Source organism: Aspergillus ochraceoroseus (assembly GCF_002846915.1).
Source record: "Aspergillus ochraceoroseus IBT 24754 chromosome Unknown P175scaffold_6, whole genome shotgun sequence".
NCBI classification, from domain to species: Eukaryota; Fungi; Ascomycota; class Eurotiomycetes; order Eurotiales; family Aspergillaceae; genus Aspergillus; species Aspergillus ochraceoroseus.
The window spans coordinates 988,531-1,008,262 of NW_024468481.1; the positions used below are offsets into that span (position 1 = coordinate 988,531).

Consider the following 19,732-nt stretch of genomic DNA (forward strand, 5'->3'; position numbering starts at 1 on the left):
TGTCTCTCTCTATTATATTAGTTATGATTACTAGATGATTCATGAATCTGCTTTGATATAACTAACTACGTATAAATAAAGCATTACCAATCTCCCCTCTCCCATAGTTAATCATCCACAGGACGGACTGGTAACGAGGTGATGGAAGATGGAGGATTCAGTGGCGGTTTCGGATGGCCCGATTGGGATTAGTCTCCAACCGACTGTATTGTATTAGTAATTACTGTCCTCACAGTTAACTACCTTCACCTGATTCGCTCGGAGAAGCCTGAAAGATGCCTTGGGGCCTTGCAGATGTATTTTTTGTATTCGATTTTTTTCCCTCTTCTTGAATACTGGCCAAAACCCTCACATCTCGACCTCTATTTTCAATTTCTGTATCCTTGACCCTACACTTTCTGTTACATCAATTAAATAATAAAACAGATTGCCAAAGGAGAGACAAAAAAAAGAAAAAAAAAAGAACAAGACAGTGATTGAAAAATTAGCACAGTTCATTAGTTAACTAGCCTGTCTGCTTTTTGAGATCTTGGCTAGATGCGGATATTTTGATCGCCAGTCCTCAGGGGAACTACGAAGAATCTCCTGAGGGGAAAGCCATCAGCTCTTAACGGCCAGAATCTCCATGGCCCTCGTGCCCTCCGCCTCTGCATTCTCTTTGCCGCTTCCGTTATGGCAACAGAACCCTAGTCTACGGGTAACCAAATACGAGTCCAGGAAACGCAAGAAGCAGTATGATACTGGGGAAGACACTGACCACAATGACGGCGGTGAAACAACTGATGCTGCATCTGAGAAAGCGCCAATCTCGCAATCTCTTCTTTTATCGTCAGAGGAAGCTCATCAATATCGCACAGCTGGTCTTTCTTTTGATGAGGAATTACCTGGGGGAAGCTTTCCGCATGGCGCGGCCGAAGAAAGGGTCCGCCAGGTGAATACACGCGGTGCAATCCTGCGTCAACTTTCATCTTTGACGCCTCCTCTTTATGCTCCTCAATCGGCAGCACATCAAGGCAACCTTCGGTTTCATCATCTTGCGGTGCTCACGGCCGTTATGCATCGATGCCTTCTAGATGGGGACTACATCCGAGCAGGAAGGGCATGGGGCTTGATTATTCGCGAGCAATTCGGGGGACATCCGATTGACGTGCGTACTGAAGATCGATGGGGCATTGGCGCGGAAATTCTACTTCGACAGGATCGCCAGAAGTGCAAAACTGCGACCGACACTTCTCAGAGCACGGGGCGGGTTTCTAAGCTACATTTTACTCGAAAGGGGTTCGAGGATGCTAGGGAGTACTATGAAATGCTCATAATCCAGCATCCATACCAGAAGACAGCCCCTAACGTTACAAGCGCCTTACACTTTTACCCAGCCATGTTCGGACTTTGGATATATGTTACCCAAGAAGAGAGTATTGCGGCACGGAATTCACTCGATGATCAACGTGAGAGCTCAATCGAAGAGCCTTGCGAGGATGAAGATCCTGGGTCGGAGCTTGATGGCCATGGTAACTCAGGACAGCGACACCAGGCTCTTGTCGCTGGTGTCAGAGCCAAGGAACTTGAGCAAGCCCAAAAAATCTCCGCCAGGATGGATGAGATGATTGTTTCGCCTCCATATTCAGATAGCCCGGAGTTACTGGAACTCCGGGGAATGGTATCACTCTGGATTGCTGACCTATTTGTGTCCAGTGTACCTGGTGGTAAAAGTGACGATTACAAACGCGATGATGACGAAAATTATGATAACGAAGATAATGATCTTTTTATGTCTTCAGAAGAATTCCCTAGTTCTGTGTTCGAACGACGAGAACGGAGACTGGCGATGGAGAGAAGGGAGGCTGAGATTGAGAAGTCGAAAGAGTTTATGGGTAAAGCCCAGCAGCGTAAGCTGGGAGTAGCTTCTAGGCTGCAAGACTTGCATATAGACGATCTCTCTCTCGGTACCCTTGATCCGTACGAATAATCAGGTGCACCTTAGGCGTCCCAGTGGATGGACTATAGAGTAGAAAGGTATTATTTCTTCTATTCTATATTAATTAATATCCAGACTTTACATTGAAATGTATCCATCCCTTTTATTTCGTATATAAAAGTGGTAACTGTGGTAGTAGTGAGCCTTTAATTTACTTTTTTATAGTAGATGAAAGATAGTTATGAGGTAAGCTCGTGTGCCTGAGGAACCCAACACGTCGTCTTCGCCATGAAATTCAAACAGCAGCTTCGAAAAATATCCTGACACCAGAGAACCATCCACAAGAAAAGAATTGGGGACCAACGAACGCCATCTTATTATTTTCTTCTGAATCCCATGGTTTGATATTGTATTGTCGACAGTTTCATTTTCTTTTCAACCTCGGTTCTGGGTTACAGGTCGACTAAACATGGGCGTCGGGGACTATGTGCATTCCAAAGAAGCTCGCCAGCATGATCCCCAACCAACTAAGGCAGTGCCAAATCAGTCAAGACAAGCTCTAGCAGACCAAGCCAGAGTTGAAGTTCCCACGGCAGCTTTGATAGCCCCTGTGCCGATTCAACCCCACCGACAGGCGCCGCTAGATCGATACGGCTCGCCTTTTCATGAGCAGCTGAATGTTCCAGCTGAACAGCCTGTATACAGGGATGTTTTCGACACTGATGTAGAGGGCATTGATGACTCGACTGTCGCTGGGACAAGTGTCTATGGCATCGATGATATTCCATACAGATTGTCACCCGCCATAACCGCCCAGCCTCAACACATCGAGCATCCCCCGCAACCTTCACCATCACCACCACACCAATTCCGACCAGTGCGCCGTCCTCACGACTCTAAATGGTATGAGGGTCTTGGCGATAGGGCCATGAAATCAGCTGGCTTTGCTTTGGATGACATCGACAGTGTAAGCCAGCTTACCTCAACCGCAGGTGATGATGAACAATCAAACGATACAGACGATCAGCGCTTCGCGCCTAGGTACAGAGCCACAGAGGAGCCTATGAGCAGACGACTCCAGAATTTCTGGAGCGCGAGTCGCAGAAGCTATTCCAACCACGACAGTTTTATGCCCAGCGAACCGTCCAAGAATCCATCCTTCATTCCAGTTGCTTCTACCTCAAAGCCATTACCCACTAGTGCGAGGAAAGTAACTCTCACTCGCAGCATGACTACAACGCCAAGGACTAGGTTTAGTCCTCCCAAACCATCTCTTCTCGACCAGCTAGACTTAACGCCTACCCGACACAGCTCCGGTAGTCGATCCCAGCCTAGTAAAGACGCCGAGAAGAGTGACACTGATCTCCAGGATCCCGACGAAGGCTTAGGATTATTCGCGGACGACCATGCCCGCTCAAGCAGTTTCCAGTCCCTCAATGTCTTCGATATGACGAACCTGGATGATCTAGATGACGATCCGATTAACGACCCATTCGCAAGACGTAACTCTGTTGTCAGACGAACGGCTCCAGAACCTACAGAAACAACAAAAACACGGACCAAGAAACGTCAACTTGATATGGATTACCCTCCGGAAATTTTATACAAAAAGTCGTTCGCCGATCTCCAAGCCGAACCCTTCGACCAGACTCCCCCTTCGCAATCTGCTTCAGAGACACAATCTACTCCCGAGAAAGGAAAAGAAGAAGGCAAAATCTCATTCCTTATCAGACTCTCTGACCAAGAGCGCCATGACTATTTTGCAAAGCTCTCCATGGATGAGTGGGAAGACCACGGCGACCTACTCGTTGAAGAGTTTAGCAAAATGATGTTGAAAATGAAAGATCTGCGTCACGCCCGGCGGAAGACGGCAGCTTTATTCGAGGGCGAGATTAAGAGAAGACACAATGTAGTCGAGGAGCTATCTACTGAATTGTCTACCAAGTTCGAAGAAATGAGAGCCGGTGGCGCCGAAATGCTACGTGGCCGTACACCTTGAAACAGCGGATATGATTTCTTTACATCCTAAAGCCTGCGGGCGTTTCTTGCCTGTTGTTTTATTACCTGATTATATCCGAGTTATGCTGTTACTTATTTTTTTTTTTTTATATTTACCTCCCCATTTCCTATCAGGCCATATCTTTCATCACTGTGCGAGATGACCTTGCTGTCTCAAAGGTTGTCTGCTTTATATTGACTCGTTCGATTTAAATTATCCGTTTAAAAGCATCACTATACCCATTTCAGAAGTACGATTGTTATGTCTCCATCATGAACTCCATCCAATGCCAACGAAGAATTTCTATCCTCAGAATGCCAATAAAAATGCTAGATGTCTAATCCAACCACTGATATCCAGCAGTGATCTAGGAAAGTAAGGTCAAATCTTTCACGCTGATGAGCGCAGATAGATGCAGATACAAGGGGGGAAAAAAACTATAAGAGGAAAAACACAATGCCATCTAGACGCCAGGAGAACAATGAAGGAAAGTTATTTGAAAGTCAGCCCTTGCTTTAAAAGCGCAGCGGAAAGGCGCTTGTAATCTTCGAGTAAAACGCTCACGTCTCCAATAGTTAGATCATTCGCATTCTGCATCTGGAGGAAACGCTGGATTGGGGGGTCAATTTTCGCTTCCCGCGAGAATGAGAGCCCCTTTGGCCTTTCTAAAGGAGAAGGGGATGATAAGGCAGGAGATTCAGGCGTGGCACGGCCAAAATTCCTGATCATACCCGGGATGTGGTTGAGTGGGTTAAGAGTGTTGCCAAAGTTTCTCATCGACTCCAAAGGTGTTGGAGCTAACGATGTTGAGCTTGATGTGGAAATTTGGGGTTCTTCTTTAAAGAGGCTCGAGGGTTTAGAGCTTTCCTGCGTGCGGACGCTCTCCACGCTCCGATCTCTGGGAGTTCTCTGTCCACTTACTATCCCGAGGAAAACCTCTTCAGCCTTGGAGCCGATGCGTCTCAGTTGAGGTCGTTCAGTAGCCTGAGGTTCTTTGGCGACACCTTCCTCCGAATTGAGTTGAGTGTTGCCAGTAGTTATTGGAGCAGTCACCAAGCGTCTTGCCTCAGCTAGTGTCTTTGGTAAAACAGGCCCTGTCCCGTCTTTACCCGGGATTTGGTTCGATTGGAGTTCCTTGAGTCTGCCAAACAGAAAATTGAAACTGCTGTCTAATGTTGCACTGATATTTTTTAGGCTTTGATCAGCAGTGTTTCGGACGGCATCGTTAGCCGCTCCGAGTACCTTTGAAGGGGGCTGGAAAATATTATTTAGACGTCCTGGTTGAACTTGCGTTGGGGGCTGAGATCTGAGCAACGTGCTTGACGCTTCCTTTTCACTTGGCTTCGAAGGCTCGGCAGAAGCGGTAACCGGTGAAACAGACGATGCGGGGATCTCTGAAGCTGGTTGAAGGGAACCTGTTTTTTCAACGAGTTGTACAGCTTCATCCTTCGGTGCTTTTGCCTGTCCTTCTGGCAACTCGTCGGCGCGGAGTTCAGAAAGATCCACATTTTCGAGGAAGCTGATAGCCGCCTCGAGGTTGGTTAAGCAGTATGCAGTTTCACCGTCAACCTTATTAAATGATCTGAATCGTTGTACAAAGAGGAGATTGCTTATGATGTTGATACCCTCGGGTGGACAGGTAACCAATGTGTAAATGAGAGCCGGCAAGATCTCATCAGCTGAGGAGGAAGAAGGAAGTAGCTTGGTCAATGCATCGACAATAGCCTTGTGTGCCGCAGCAAGGTGCCGGAGCTTCCCTAACGGATACTTCTCATCGTTCATCTTCACAAGACAATCACGCGCGATTGCGAAGCCCTCATCTGCTTCTTTTTGTCTTTCCTCGTCAATTGTTGTAATGTCAATGTCCACTCCAAGATCCTTGAGGTTGATCCCAACTAAAAGCAGTGCTGCTGTTTTTGAGCGCAACTTCTCATCTCTAACCTCGTCTAGCGTGCTCTTATGCCTCCATATTTTATCATAGATACTTTCACAAGCCCTCCGTTCTACAGCTTCTTCCAAGTCAACGCGCTTGGAGGCAAGGAGCTTTCGTGCATTCCGTTTTTCCGCCACTTCCGATGCTGTCAACATTTGACGACTAGAGGCAATATTTTCTGTATCTTTACTACTGAATTTTGTTTTCACCGGATATGGCGAAGAATCGCGATTTATCCGAGAGGCAAGTGCAGATATGTGAGTAGCTATATGGGATTCCGCTCGGGAGTAGAAATCTTGGAAGAGGTTGGAGATTTTTTCTATTGTGGGCGGAGATGAGTGGACTTTTGCCGTTAGGGAGTTCACAAATCTAAGATTAAAGAGATTAGTTATTACAATTGGTTATACAGTGAGAGAACCACAAACCTATCGGTGAGACTGATGAGCTCTATCGGTAGCTCCTCTGATTGATCCGGCACGTTCCTTGAGAGCACTGAAGCCTCCTCCCCTTGGGGTCCATCGTCCCCGACACCGGCATCAGGAGTCCCTGACTTATCGAACAAGTCTGGACCGCTACTCGAGTTGTCTTCATTTGTCGACAATGTTAACGGAACAGCGTCCGAGTCTACCGATTCTGGAATTGCGACGGACTGAGCGGTTTTTGACCGTGACCGCACAAAGGTGTTTGTGTTCGAGCTATCCATCCTGGGAAATGAGCGAACTGAATGCAAGCGAGGCTTTGTGGAGCCAGTATCTGAGGTCCCGGAAGACATGGCCATACGCAGGAATTGCGAGCTGTATCGGTTGGTTTGTAGCTTGGAGTTCCGGCTAGCTGCCCCCCGCGGATAGATATCGGAGCTCTGTTGGCGGTAGGAGAATGGACGCCAAGGCACCGGGCAGTATGAAATATGGTAAAAATTGACACGAACTTGAAAAGATGCTTATATCTCAAATGAAAACATGGTGAGATGCCAGGCTCCAGGCCTCGTGAGATTCACGCAAGATGGCTGATGTTCAAATAACTGGAAATGATGATGCCTTCGTCGATGCTCGTCACGCGTAGCCCGTGATCCACGTGACGCCTCCTCTCCGCCCCCCAATATGCGTCACCGATAAGTGAACAATCCCCAGCACTCTGCATCAGCTATCTGCGCCTCTTCTGTTCATAACGCTACTTAGCATTGTTATTTATCGTAATACAGCCATGGAAAGACCATATAAGCGCCCTAGGAAGCGCTCTTTGTGGGATACGGGCTTCTCAGGCCTACTGGTGTCTGCCGCCATACTCCCCAGCGTTGTCTCCGCTTATCACCCTGTATACTCGGGATCCCGAGAATCGTCCCCTTTCCTCCCTCCACAGATCCCTTTGTCTGGATCTCCTTCTCTCTCTGGGACACATGAGTTTGTATGACCTCCGATCTATTTTTATACCTAGCACTGCTTTACTAATTGTTGGTTTAGACTCTTCGCCACATTGTTCAGCGAGGGGCGTACGAGTACCCTCAGCTTCACAGAAGGCTCGACATCAAACCGAGTACGCGACTACGAGCAGTTTCAGAAGATGGAATTGAAGAAACAGAGTTTGCTGTCCTCGATTTACCCCTCGTTGCGTCCTCCGAGCCCCTTACAATACAACGACTAGCCGACCGTCGTCTCTCGGTTGTTGAAGGGCACCTAACAGCCGCACGAGAGGGATCCATAGTATCTCTCTCTTCGTCAGACTGGGTAATGGACACGTTACCTGGCCCAAATATTACGAATAAGGAGAGCGTGATGACCTTTGCAAAGATGACCGCAAATGACTATATTGAGGAACCGGGTACGGAAGACTGGGAGGATATCCATGGTCAGTTTAATTACTCCTCCAGCTTCGGCTGGCAAAGTGATGGACTCCGCGGTCATATCTATGCGGATAAAACCAACAGCACCATTGTCATATCTCTAAAGGGAACCTCGCCGGCTCTCTTTGACGGGGCAGGTACAACAACCAACGATAAGTTGAATGACAATCTCTTTTTCAGCTGTTGCTGTGGGCAAGGAGGCTCCTATCTCTGGCGGCAAGTCTGTGATTGCCAGGCATCAGCTTATAACGCCAACTTGACTTGTATCATTGAATCTATGCATGACGAGAACCGATATTATCGTGCGGCCATCGACTTATACTCCAACATCACTGAGCTCTATCCCACCTCAAATGTATGGCTAACCGGTCATTCATTGGGTGGTGCTATGTCTAGCCTTCTTGGATTGACCTTCGGACTGCCTGTTGTCACTTTTGAGGCTGTCCCTGAAGCTCTCCCTGCAGCACGGCTTGGCCTCCCAAGCCCCCCAGGGCACGACCCGAGATTTCCTCAGACACGAAAGTATACTGGATCATATCATTTTGGACACACCGCGGATCCTGTATATATGGGTACTTGCAATGGAGTTAGCTCTGTCTGTACCTGGGGTGGCTATGCGATGGAGTCTGCATGCCATACTGGCCACATGTGTGCTTATGATACAGTTGCGGATAAAGGATGGCGAGTGTCACTCAGCACACATCGTATCAAGTCTGTGATTACGGATGTCCTCGAAGCATATGACAGTGTCCCGTCTTGCGTAGCGGAGGAGGAGTGCTATGATTGCGAACTGTGGAAGTTCTTCCGCAGTAATGGCTCAGAACTGACAACAACGACCTCAGTCCCAAGTTCCACAACCACATTTACTTCAACCAGGACCACAACCTGCGAAACTCCTGGATGGTGGGGCTGTCTTGATGAGACCACTACTACTGATAGTACGACTACAACCACAGTCACGACGACGACATCAACATGCAAGACACCTGGGTGGTTTGGTTGTAAAGACCCGACTACCACTACTGACACTACGACGCCGCCGATCACAACCACTGCCGAAGTTCCTACCAGCACCACGACTTGCAAGGATCCTGGATGGTTTGGATGTCGGGACCCAATCACTCCAACCACCTCGCCGGCTTCTGTGCCGAAAACAACCTCCACATGCGAAACTCCTGGACTTTTGTGGGGTTGCCATGACTCCTCTACTGCGGACAGCCATTTGATTACCCCGGCCCCCGTCTTACCTCTTTAAGACCACAGATGCCCCCCTGCCTGAGCAGTAGAATTCCACCTTCACTCCCGTCATAACTGTTATGACTATATACAACCTACAGGCAGTTTACTAGCGAGCGATTTTTTTTATTCTCATCTTTTGGGTTCGTTTACTGAATTGGAGTTCAAGGTTGCATTGGATCCTATTTAGAAACCATTGATATCATTATTATTCCAAGTCCCTAGGTAGGTAGTTGCACCTATAGTGACGGCGTTGGGTGGCAATTAGCAACAACTCTAGCTATTAGATAGAGATATAAATCAGACTCTTTCGGATCGCACGCGTTCCTCACTTGGTATTATTGCATTAGTAGTTCCCTAACTTGAGAGCTACGAATAAAAGCAAGCCACGTGAGTGAATATTATAGTCCGAGATGCATCGAAAACAGTGAGTGTATAAGAGTTACAGGAACTGGATTGTTTGCTTATAGAGAAATCTCGCAGGTATCTGGTTCTATGCATTGGAGAAGCTTATATATACCATTTACATATCATTACTTAGAGGAATTCTACAACTTGATCTTTGCTTGTTGCTGACAATGTCTCAAACGTGCATGCATATTAGGCGTCCGAACTCCTCTTACTGTACATGCCAAATATCTACGTAACTATCTATAGAAAATGTTTATCTCCGGATGATTAATCACATTTATAGCGAGAGAAAGGTGTCCCAACCAGCTAAGAGTAAACCAAACTTCGCTGGGCTAGAACTAAGAAGAGAAGGTTCATAAGAACAAGCTGGAAGCTTACACCAAAGGGCTTAGAATCCTATTGTATAGCCTTTCGGTTCACGGGATTTAGGTATCCGTCAGTACTAGGGTTTCGCGAATAAAACTTGGGGAACCATCCCGTGGGGGGTCTGCTGAGTGACAAAAATCGCTACTATACAGACTGACTCAGGCCAGTGAAGCCGCTCGATTTCAGGGTGAATCGGACAGGACGGCATATGTTACGCCTAATTGCCCACAGACGATAGTCATATGAAGCAATTACGCTGACCCGGAGCGCGGAGGTGGTGTTCACCAGCGGACCGAGTTGCACCAACTCGTACGTAGTTATTGAACGTAGATAGATATTCTCTCCAGGTCACCTTAGCCAATCCGCTGTTTCCGCCTCACCCAGACTTCTTGATCGGTGGTTTCGGAAGCCTCATCAGTCGGGGTCTCGGAGTTACGTAGCTGCACATCCCAAACCTTGAGCTTGTAGCTACCACGGTCCGACAGCCCCGAGAAAATATCAAAGGACCAGCCGTGCTTGGGACAGGTGATTCCGGCACTGAGGACAACCCCAAAGTCCTCAATGTCAAAGAGGCTCCCCTGTGAAAGTGGGAATGACGAGTGAGGGCATTGCTAAAGGGGTCAGTCAGCCTTCATTTCCCCGTCGCCTGTCTCTAGCTTGCTCACATGGTCAATGGCATGGAATTTGCCCTTGTACTTGAACACGAGCACTTGGTCCTTCAAATCCCCGGCCCGTTCCAGATCTGCTTCGACTGGAGCCTTGGGATCCCCGGGGCTATTTGTTTTGGGGATACTGAAAGCTTTGCAACTTGGGGTGACCTGGCAGTCGTCGTTGCCTGAGCTTACGTCGGGGAAGGCGGACGCACGGCCGACCAAATGCCAGCCAGCACCCGCATGGGATGATTGTACGAAGGGTATCATCGCCGGGATAAAAAGAAAAGGGAGAAGGAGGGGGGGATACAGCTCGGCGTGGGTAGAAAATAGTTGGCGCTAGTTTTCTACCCACGCGGAGTTTTTTTCTACCCACGCCGAGCTGTATCCCCGATGGCCGTAGCCGATCTCTGGTACAGCCTCAAGCTCTTTTTCCGACGGCCATACTGTCTTTTTGCCTTGTTGTCTTTCGCTCACAAACCCAATATCGTCTTTCCCACGAACATAGCCATGGCTAGCGACATGAGTCCCATGCAGGAGTTGATTTTCGTCTTTGTAGCAAAGAGTCACGTGTGGACCCAAAGGATCTTTCTGGTGTATGCCATTGATACTGGTTGTATCATGAACCTCGGACCTGCAAATTTATCCAGACATCAGTTAGCATCTAGTAGGGATTCAAAGTATCACCTTGCTCGAATGCATTGTGTACACACCTAATGAGAACCGCCTTGGGGTAGAGCTTTCTGTCTCTTGCTGTCTGATATGTATGCCAGAGCTACAAGCTGGCGCAGTCGGTCTTGATCTTTCGGGACCATATTCGTCTCAACGTCGGCGACATAATGAAAAAATATTGTGAGATATTTTTATCTCCTTTATCAAACTTGTTTTGGCTCAAATTCTCCGCATGATACAGCGATGAGTCAATTGTTGTCACTGGCCATTCGGTTGTTGCGCCCGCATTATTTGTGTTCCTCAACCATTTCTCCTGCCCTTCGTAAGGGGCATATGCCACTGCTTCATCATAGCCAACCTCGCTGTGCGTTGACTCGCACCGCATTCAAATTGATGGACACCTACGAAGATTTTGACACACGTCTCCTCTACGAGCCTCTGGAGGGAGTCGAAAGACTTGAAAACTATCGACCAGGGGGCTATCACCCCATTCAAATCGGAGATCAATTTCACGGTCGATATCAAGTTGTTCATAAGCTGGGACATGGGTCTTATTCAACTGCGTGGCTGGCCCGTGATGAACAATTCAATAAATACGTTGCAGTGAAAGTTTGCACTGCAAATGCAGATCCAAAGGAAGTGGACATTGTTTCCATGCTCACTCGTCCTCATTGTCCTTCAGTCAACCATCCAGGGAAAATGATGGTCCCTTCGATTCTAGATAGGTTCACCATTCACGGCCCAAATGGCAATCATGCTTGCTACGTCACAGCGCCGGCGAGTGCTAGCCTCTCCGGGGTGAAAGATGGCTCTTGGATCCGTTTATTCCAGCTTGATGTAGCCCGGTCATTGGCTGCACAACTCGTTCTTGTTGTGGATTATATACATGCCCAAGGAATTGTCCATGGAGACCTTCACCTCGGCAACATTCTTCTTAAAGTTCCGCCCAATTTTGACCAGCTCTCACTGAAACAATTATATGAGAAATATGGAGAACCGGAGCTAGACCCAGTTGTTTGTCTAAACGGTAATCCGCTTCCGCCTGGTGTTCCATCCCACGGCATTGCGCCTATATGGTTAGGGGAAGCGAGTGAGAGAATCACACTTTCAGAGACCAGGATCTTGCTTACAGACTTTGGTGAAGCCTTTTCCCCTTCAAAAGAAGGGAAATACGAATCTCGCACCCCCCTTGTCATCCGACCCCCCGAGGCACGGTTTGAGGCAAATGATCCTCTGTCTTTTTCATCGGACATTTGGACCCTCGCCTGTACCATATGGTCTATTATAGCCCAACGAATTTATTGTAAATATTTTAAATAATTATATAATTATATTATTCAAGTCATCAATATGGTCCCTCTCCTCAGGATACTTGGTATTCTCCCATGGCTCCCACAGCTGCGCATCCCGGCGCAGAGAGGTGACATTTTCCCAAATCAGGCAAAATACCACCAGGGCCATGACGATGGACAAAACAGAGGTGATGTCCAGCTTGTTAGCGAGCCCCAGAAGAACAAGAATGACGCCTACAATGGGTCGCATGATGATTCGTGAATGCTGTGGAAAGACAAGACAGATGGTTAGCTTTGGAATCGACAGGCTATAGGGATCCGGGGTTGCAAAGCAAAAGAGCTACTAACTTTACCCAAAATCAAGGTACACGGCTGATCATTACACTCGAACAGGCTCGCCAGGGCATATAGGCAAAACATGCCTGCTCCTAGACTTCCACATAGCAGCCAGCGCTCGGGGTCCTCGAAGCGATCTTCGGCGGTGCTGGTGGCGGCTACATGACCACTGGCTAGAAGGCTAGCACATAATGGGAGGTGAAGGAATGCCCATGCAAACGCAGTGGAAACCGAATATCGCAGCGGATGGGTACTGTGTAAGCCACCATCTTTGTGGACGTACATCCAGTTCAGGCAAAAGGCAATGATCAAGGTCCACACCGCGTGGAGCAGGCCCAGATTCAACCCCATAGCGGCAGGCGAGCCAACCACAATTTGGTAAAGGTATTCACCCAGTACAATGATGTAAAATGCGGCGAAACGATCCACCTCATGGGGAATATCGACAGCAGTGGTATACTTGGCCTTCAGGAGCTTCTTCGCTGCTGGCGAGAAGCAGAAAATCCAAAGTGCTTGTTCAACCACAATAGCCACGGTCGCAACGGCAATTTTAGAGCGGATTGAGACCGTGTCAAAGTAGAGTGGAATATAAATACAGAGGGATAATGATGAGAGCGCAACCCACAACCGCTGTTGGGGACGATGGTGGTAACTGGAAAACGAATAGAATAGATGCGCAGCGTTACAGGACACACGGGCCACCATATAGGAGGCCACAGTGGCGCGCATTGCCCCAATTGATTCATTCACCAATGGCGCATTGTTGCCGTAGACGACCATAAGAGCCATAATCCAGAGGATCAATACTCTCTGCAGTAGATCGTCATTGTAAAACGAGTTCATCAGTTCGCGGAGGTCGCTCCAAACCTGCCATGAGGGGGCGAGGATCAGCTAGTCCCAGGCCCTAGTTAGTGAAGAAGTTGTTCGCAGGCTATATGTATATACCTACCAAGTACTTTACGAGAGATACACCCGAGATGTCCTCCGCCAGTGCCTCGGCGAAATTGGCCAATATGGCGACGTACAACAGGTCGAGGAAAAGCTCAAACGGGCCTGCGGTAGTGCGGTTAGTACATTTCTTGAGTATACAAAGAAACCGAGAGGTGCAATTTCATATTTTAACAAGAGACTGACCGGCCGATCGCTCCTCCTCCTTGCATTTCACAAGCCGTCCATTCTCAAACCACTGTAGGGCGACTGGCTGGCGAAACAGATACCGCGAGTCGGTTTCGAGGACTTGGGCATTAACTGCTGGCATTGCGACCCGTCGTCGACCTATCATGAAAAACGCATAAGACTGCGATCAAGGATGTATCTTACACTCGAATTCCAAGTGAGGTTATGATTGAGGTTATTATTATTTCGGTGTGGATAGAGGGTTTGCACTGTTTGTTCTGGATCGATATATGGCAATTAGCCCTATCGTTTTTTGATTACCATCTAGTAGTGTAAGTACCTAATCTTAAAATACAGTAAAGCATGCCCTTCTCCAGGAATTCTCGAGGTCATGAATCGTGATGTAAACGGATCCTTTTAAGGTTTCATCGCGAGTCAGAACCAGTGGGGTGATATCCCGATTCGGATAATCACCAGCATGAGTTCCATGATGTTATCCAATATGTAATCTTGCACTATGCGGCCCAATCCGGAGCATATTACCAGGTAGTTAATGCATGGCGATGCATAACCCAATCCATCTTGATCTATAGATCCCGCGTTACCTAGCTCTGTGAATTATACCTCCGGCTCAACATGTATGTAAAAGGTTCATTCCCCCCCCCCCAAAAAAAGTCTAGTCACCCCTTCTTTCATTTCATAGTTCCCTTCTCCCCGCAAGAATGTCGATTGCTGGCAAAACCGCCCTCATCACCGGAGGGGTCAAGAACCTCGGCGCCCAAATCGCCAGAGAGTTCGCAGGCGCCGGTGCCAACCTAGCCCTGCACTACCACTCTGCCAGCAGCCAGAACGACGCCGCGACACTGGAAGCCGAGCTCAGGCAAAAGTACCCCGACCTGAAAGTCACCGTCTACCAGGGCGATCTCACCTCCGCTGCGGCAGTCACCAAGCTCTTCCAGGAGGTGCTGCAGGAGTTTGGCAAGATTGATATTGTAGTGAACACGATCGGCAAGGTGTTGAAGAAGCCGATTACGGAGATTACCGAGGAGGAGTATGATTCTATGTTTGCGTACGTATCGTGTCTTTTATTTTTTATTTATTTTTTTTTATTTTTTTTTTTGAAAGAAAAAAAAAAGAGAAGAGAAGGGGGGGTGGTGGAGATGTACGGTATACTGACAAATCCAGGATCAACTCCAAGACGGCCTTCTTCGTGCTCAAGGAAGCCGCAATTCATGTCTCGGATGGCGGGAAGATCATTACCATTGTTACGGCGCTGCTGGGGGCCTTTACGGGCTACTACACCTCTTACGCTGGAAGCAAGGCTCCCGTCGAGCATTTCACCCGGTAAGATATATAAAACCGCCCTCTGCTTTAAAGCAATATGTACTCTACTAACTTGTTGTAGCGGAGTCTGCAAAGAACTCCAGTCCCGTCAAGTGAGCGTTAACAACATCGCCCCAGGCCCTATGGATACCCGTGAGTCTCGACCGGATTCTACTCTAGATGATGGAAAGTCAAATGCTAAATCCATATTGTCCAATTAGCGTTCTTCTATCCCCAGGAATCCCCCGAGGCCGTCGCCTTCCATAAATCCAACGGCATGGGTAATCGGCTGACGATGGTGGAAGATATCGCACCTCTTGCGTTGTTCTTGTGTACCGGGGGGGCATGGATCACGGGCCAGACTATCTTTGCGAATGGAGGATATACTACTCGTTAAGCTGGGTTGCTTGGGTTGATTTGACTGTATATAACGAAAGCCACGCTGTTCCGACTCTTGATTTTGAGAGGGTCATTTGACTTCACTCAAAGTAGTAGAAAAAAAAAAAAAAAAAAAAAAATATTATGAAGCTCCGAGAAAATGACCCGGGTTTGGGTCGGGCAAGGGCATCCCCGGCGCAAACGTTTCCCCAGGAAAGTAACATGAGCGAGCCATGCAAAAAGGCAGAGTTACGATCAATCCACACGACGATTCGTCGTAGCAACCCGTTCAGCCCGAGAGAGGACAGCCCGCCCCGGAGTCCGATAGCGCGGGTGAGGGCCTCCATGTGCACGGAGTAGTTATGCAGGTTCCCAAACATGGCCTCATAACTGGCCATTTTGGCGATTGCGCCAACCAAGGCATCGGGTACGGTTTCCGGTGACTGATGCACCAGCGCAGTGTTGATGGCTTGTATGGCCTCGCATCGGAGACTCAGCAGAGTCAGCCTCATTTCGATGGACCGGTCATGAACAGAAGCGTAGTGGGATGTAGCAAGCAAGATAATGACCAGGAACAGAGCCGGCTCGGTCATTACAAGAGGGAACCAGCTGGTTCTTAGAAGTCCCCGGTTTCCCGATTGGTCGAGCTCGGGGATATCAACTGCCATACTGACCAAGTCTAAAATGAATGGCTTAGTATAGTGAACTAGTTGCCGGGGATGTTTTAATTGCTTACAATGATCCACGATTAGTGGAACAAAAGGCCGAAACGATATCGGATATGACCAGAACGGATCCCCCTCGCAGCCCGCCCAGCTGACGCGGTATCGAGGTCCGCATGTTGGCACCGGGGTCGGTTTCAATCTGCGTTGAACAGGATGGGTGCTCTAATTCCAGACCCATTGACACCTGCGCAAGTCTATTCCGCGGCGTGCCTTTTTTTCGAGGAGCGAGTCGTCCCAATTTGTTTCCACTGGTAGCAGGCCACATGCGATCGGATTTCAGGTTCTTTCGCCAGTTGGAGCGCATCCTTTGGCTCTTTGACGTTGATAAAGATAAAGTCTTTTCCCATATTCTCCTCCTACCTAATTTTATAGTGCTTGTTGTTCCTTGTATGCAGCGCAAGATGTTGGGAGCGGGGGATTGAGCGTCATTGAAGGAACGTGACTCCAACTTCTATCGAGTTATGGGGTGTTGAAAGGATTGGAGAAGACATATGAGACTAGGTCTTCGGCATGAATATCGAGGTCTAGATATCAGGGAGTGTCACTGTCAACTGTCAAGCGATGGGATCTGCGGTCTCAAAAAAAAAAAAAAAAAAAAAAAAAAAGCCTTCCCAGCAATTCCCCGTGTTCTCCCGATGTCCAACCCCTACTTACTAGGGGATGATGTACTCTGTATGTGCGTACCTCGTATCCGTACTAGTTGTGTTGGTTATATACTATACACACGAGTGGGCGGCTTGGAAAGTGTTCTATTTAGAATATACACAAAATACAAATACGGGGATGTATAAGATGTAAAGTAGAGGAATAAAAACTGGTATCGTTATTCAGATCTGATGCCGTGTAACTTGGTTTTTTTTTTAAACTATTAAACCGCTCGATAGGAAATAAATTACAAACGTGCACGGGAGTCGCTGACGTTGGCTTCAGTAGCCTTTTCAATCCGCGCACCCAGGTCAGGGTTGACGCGACGGAACATGCCGTATGTCGCCTTACGGACTTTGGGGTGAGCACCGCACAGATGTACCGCAATATTGTTGACAAAGTTCTCCTGTTGGCCGGGCTGTCTACCGAGAACCTTCCAGAGCCCGTTGGCTTGGACATAGTCCTCATCGGTGACGGGCTGTTGCTCGGTGAGAATAGCGCCAGCCCACTTCTCGTGCTCCTGGCTGGCCTTGACGGGCTTGTACTGGATGGGGCGGAAGGTGGACGGGTAGTTGGGGTTGGCGCCGTAGTTACCGTGGACGTTCATATAACCGTCACGGTGGGTGGGGTTGAAGGCACGGAGTGGGCAGTTGACGGGGATCTGCTCGTAGTTGCCACCAAGACGGTGACGGTGGGTGTCGGGGTAGGAGAAAAGTCGGGATTGAAGGACTGGGTCGGCGGAGGGCTCGACACCAGGGACCATGTGGGAGGGAGAAAAGGCAGCCTGCTCAATTTCGGCAAAGTAGTTCTGGGCGTTCTTGTTGAGGGTGAAGCGGCCGAAACGGCGGAGGGGAACTTCAGCCTGGGGCCAGACCTTGGTCAGGTCAAAGACGTTCCAGCGGAACTTCTCTGCCTGTTCGGGGCTGAGGACCTGAACATAACAGGTCCACGAGGGGTTTTCACCGCGCGCAATGGCATTGAACAAGTCCTCAGTGTGCCAGTCGGGGTTCTCGGCCTGGAGACGGGTGGCCTCCTCGTTGGTGAAGGTCTTGTTGCCCTGATCGGTCTTGAGGTGGAGCTGGACATAGTTGAAAGTGCCATCGGGCTTGATCCACTTGTAGGTGTGTCCAGAGTAGCCGTTCATGTGACGGTAGGAGTAAGGGGTACCACGGTCACTGAAGAGGTGCATCACCTGGTGAACGGCCTCCTGATGAGTGGAGAGGTAGTCCCAGAACATGGTGGCATCCTTCAGGTTGGTCTGGGGGTTGCGCTTCTGGGTGTGGATGAAGATAGGGAACTTGGAGGGGTCGCGCAGGAAAAAGACGGGGGTGTTGTTGAAGACCCAGTCCCAGTTGCCCTCTTCCGTGTAGAACTTGCAAGCAAACCCACGGGGGTCGCGCGCACTGTCCGGAGATCCCTTCTCACCTCCAACGGTGGAAAATCGAGTCAACATCTTCGTCTTCTTGCCAACGCCCTTCAACATGTCGATGGTGGTAATGTCACTGATGTCGTCGGTGACCTCGAATTCGCCAAAGGCGCCAGCACCTTTGGCGTGGACCACACGTTCGGGAATGCGCTCTCTGTCGAAGTGGGCCAAAAGGTCGATCAGATGGAAGTCCTGGAGGAGGAGAGGTCCGTTCTTGCCCACACGCTGGGAAGCTTCAGGGTCCATCACCTATATGTTTTTATTTAGCTAAGTTCTCCAGTTCTTTCCTCTGGGGGGGGATTAGGAGCTTACAGGACAGCCATTGGAGGTAGTGTAGACCGGAGTCTCATTGTAGCGGTAGGTTTCTATTCTGTTAGCTTCGAAGCTACGTAGAGAGATTAGAAAGAACCTACTAGGCTCGTCGTCTTGACCCATGTTGGATGATGAGAGGTAGAATAGGGGAGTCTGCGTGGAGAGAATGGGAGAAAAAAGAGAAAATGAGAGGAGGAGAAGAAGAAGAAGAAGAAGTGTGGGGGGTATATATAAGAGATGGAAGAGGAAGAACGAAAGAAACGGGTAGTGAGTGGAACGAAGGCTGTTTAAGAAAAGTTGGGGTTCTGGATCTGAATGGAGACTTTTGTATACAGCAATTGACAGCTTTAGCCAATCACCACAGGGGATTTATTAACCATGACATCCCTTTCTTTTTTTTTTTTTTTGCGTTCCTTCAATGACTAATTGTGATTCATAATCTCGATTTCAACAAGTAAATCAAGTATTTAGAATCCCTTCCTGCTAAGTAACTATACCTGGGTACTTTATCATGACTTCGGTACTTGGACTTGCCTACTCCGGAATAGTTTGCCGTATCTTTTCGCAAAACGAGCCCGGAGCTTCCCGATGGAATCCTGAACTTCTCTGGTATCCTATGGGGACTATTGATCTAATTCTACGGTGTATATTCCCTAATGTTAAATAGAATCTTATCAATGAACAATGTGGTGTATTTTATAGAGGGATTTGACTTGTTCCAAGTGATTTAACCTCGGTTCACCAGATATCTCCCCTTTCAACCCGTCAAGGAAACTGTCGCCGTCAGTTCCTCATTTTACAATCCGAGAGATTAGCTAGAGGCCCAGATCAGAAAGTCACTTTCCCGAAACCGGCAAGTTCTCGATTCTTACCTGGACTTTGGAGCCGTGGCTGGTCTGTTCTCCTGACTAACCTCCACTGTCGAGGTAACTATCTGGGCAACTCTTACCTAGGTAAGGTAAACCAAACCCTCTTTCTCGAGTATATCGAATCTCAATGCAATGCCTTTCTCCGACAAGGTGTAGTAGTCAAGCTTGGATTTCAAGGGTTATGGTATCTATCCACGTGTCCACGCAAGGGGTCTTCTTGATAGACATTATCATTCTTCACAATTCCGGGGTATCATTCGGGTTGTACAATATAGCCACTCTTGA

General features: G+C 48.4%; 10 protein-coding genes across 10 annotated transcripts; 4 read left to right on the forward strand and 6 right to left on the reverse strand.

Annotated features, from left to right (window-relative positions):
- Positions 1 to 625: 625 nt before the first annotated feature.
- On the forward strand, positions 626 to 3,917 carry P175DRAFT_0441511 (uncharacterized protein; the record flags this gene model as incomplete). The annotated part of the gene is made up of 2 exons (XM_040894076.1): positions 626 to 1,946; positions 2,377 to 3,917. 2 exons carry the CDS (start codon positions 626 to 628, stop codon positions 3,915 to 3,917), a joined length of 2,862 nt encoding a protein of 953 aa, XP_040750734.1.
- A 492-nt stretch (positions 3,918 to 4,409) lies between these two features.
- Positions 4,410 to 6,622, reverse strand: P175DRAFT_0441671 (VPS9 domain-containing protein; the record flags this gene model as incomplete). Its single annotated transcript, XM_040894084.1, has 2 exons — positions 4,410 to 6,219; positions 6,276 to 6,622. The coding sequence occupies 2 exons, from the start codon at positions 6,620 to 6,622 to the stop codon at positions 4,410 to 4,412; spliced, it is 2,157 nt and encodes a 718-aa protein (XP_040750735.1).
- A 431-nt stretch (positions 6,623 to 7,053) lies between these two features.
- atg15 (triglyceride lipase ATG15) lies at positions 7,054 to 8,945 on the forward strand (the record flags this gene model as incomplete). The annotated part of the gene is made up of 2 exons (XM_040894040.1): positions 7,054 to 7,254; positions 7,311 to 8,945. 2 exons carry the CDS (start codon positions 7,054 to 7,056, stop codon positions 8,943 to 8,945), a joined length of 1,836 nt encoding a protein of 611 aa, XP_040750736.1.
- Positions 8,946 to 10,056: 1,111 nt separating this feature from the next.
- P175DRAFT_0510612 (uncharacterized protein) lies at positions 10,057 to 10,623 on the reverse strand (the record flags this gene model as incomplete). Its single annotated transcript, XM_040898525.1, has 2 exons — positions 10,057 to 10,314; positions 10,369 to 10,623. 2 exons carry the CDS (start codon positions 10,621 to 10,623, stop codon positions 10,057 to 10,059), a joined length of 513 nt encoding a protein of 170 aa, XP_040750737.1.
- Positions 10,624 to 10,692: 69 nt separating this feature from the next.
- P175DRAFT_0558910 (uncharacterized protein) lies at positions 10,693 to 11,191 on the reverse strand (the record flags this gene model as incomplete). Its single annotated transcript, XM_040900874.1, has 2 exons — positions 10,693 to 10,987; positions 11,133 to 11,191. The coding sequence occupies 2 exons, from the start codon at positions 11,189 to 11,191 to the stop codon at positions 10,693 to 10,695; spliced, it is 354 nt and encodes a 117-aa protein (XP_040750738.1).
- Positions 10,785 to 12,345, forward strand: P175DRAFT_0482574 (uncharacterized protein; the record flags this gene model as incomplete). The annotated part of the gene is made up of 1 exon (XM_040895497.1): positions 10,785 to 12,345. The coding sequence occupies exon 1, from the start codon at positions 11,269 to 11,271 to the stop codon at positions 12,343 to 12,345; it is 1,077 nt and encodes a 358-aa protein (XP_040750739.1). The 5' UTR covers positions 10,785 to 11,268.
- P175DRAFT_0441139 (uncharacterized protein) lies at positions 12,346 to 13,911 on the reverse strand (the record flags this gene model as incomplete). The annotated part of the gene is made up of 4 exons (XM_040894061.1): positions 12,346 to 12,582; positions 12,666 to 13,544; positions 13,603 to 13,706; positions 13,788 to 13,911. 4 exons carry the CDS (start codon positions 13,909 to 13,911, stop codon positions 12,346 to 12,348), a joined length of 1,344 nt encoding a protein of 447 aa, XP_040750740.1.
- A 367-nt stretch (positions 13,912 to 14,278) lies between these two features.
- P175DRAFT_0558913 (uncharacterized protein) lies at positions 14,279 to 15,585 on the forward strand. The gene is made up of 4 exons (XM_040900875.1): positions 14,279 to 14,838; positions 14,955 to 15,113; positions 15,175 to 15,245; positions 15,314 to 15,585. Exons 1-4 carry the CDS (start codon positions 14,492 to 14,494, stop codon positions 15,487 to 15,489), a joined length of 753 nt encoding a protein of 250 aa, XP_040750741.1. The 5' UTR covers positions 14,279 to 14,491; the 3' UTR covers positions 15,490 to 15,585.
- P175DRAFT_0558914 (uncharacterized protein) lies at positions 15,562 to 16,732 on the reverse strand (the record flags this gene model as incomplete). The annotated part of the gene is made up of 3 exons (XM_040900876.1): positions 16,207 to 16,732; positions 15,636 to 16,139; positions 15,562 to 15,574 (listed from the first exon to the last, which is right to left on the reverse strand). Exons 1-3 carry the CDS (start codon positions 16,497 to 16,499, stop codon positions 15,562 to 15,564), a joined length of 810 nt encoding a protein of 269 aa, XP_040750742.1. The 5' UTR covers positions 16,500 to 16,732.
- A 264-nt stretch (positions 16,733 to 16,996) lies between these two features.
- P175DRAFT_0558915 (catalase) lies at positions 16,997 to 18,855 on the reverse strand. Its single transcript, XM_040900877.1, has 3 exons — positions 18,680 to 18,855; positions 18,579 to 18,631; positions 16,997 to 18,515 (listed from the first exon to the last, which is right to left on the reverse strand). Exons 1-3 carry the CDS (start codon positions 18,699 to 18,701, stop codon positions 17,088 to 17,090), a joined length of 1,503 nt encoding a protein of 500 aa, XP_040750743.1. The 5' UTR covers positions 18,702 to 18,855; the 3' UTR covers positions 16,997 to 17,087.
- Positions 18,856 to 19,732: the final 877 nt, after the last annotated feature.

Bases quoted from the DNA above. Each gene is read 5' to 3' on its own strand.
- P175DRAFT_0558913 (XM_040900875.1), top strand. From the start codon at position 14,492: ATGTCGATTGCTGGCAAAACCGCCCTCATCACCGGAGGGGTCAAGAAC. The intron at 14,839-14,954 runs GTACGTATCGTG...TGACAAATCCAG, and splicing joins GAGTATGATTCTATGTTTGC to GATCAACTCCAAGACGGCCT. The intron at 15,246-15,313 runs GTGAGTCTCGAC...TTGTCCAATTAG, and splicing joins CCCAGGCCCTATGGATACCC to CGTTCTTCTATCCCCAGGAA.
- P175DRAFT_0558915 (XM_040900877.1), bottom strand. From the start codon at position 18,701: ATGGGTCAAGACGACGAGCCTA. The intron at 18,632-18,679 runs GTAGGTTCTTTC...CTAACAGAATAG, and splicing joins GGGTCAAGACGACGAGCCTA to AAACCTACCGCTACAATGAG. The intron at 18,516-18,578 runs GTAAGCTCCTAA...AAAAACATATAG, and splicing joins CTACCTCCAATGGCTGTCCT to GTGATGGACCCTGAAGCTTC.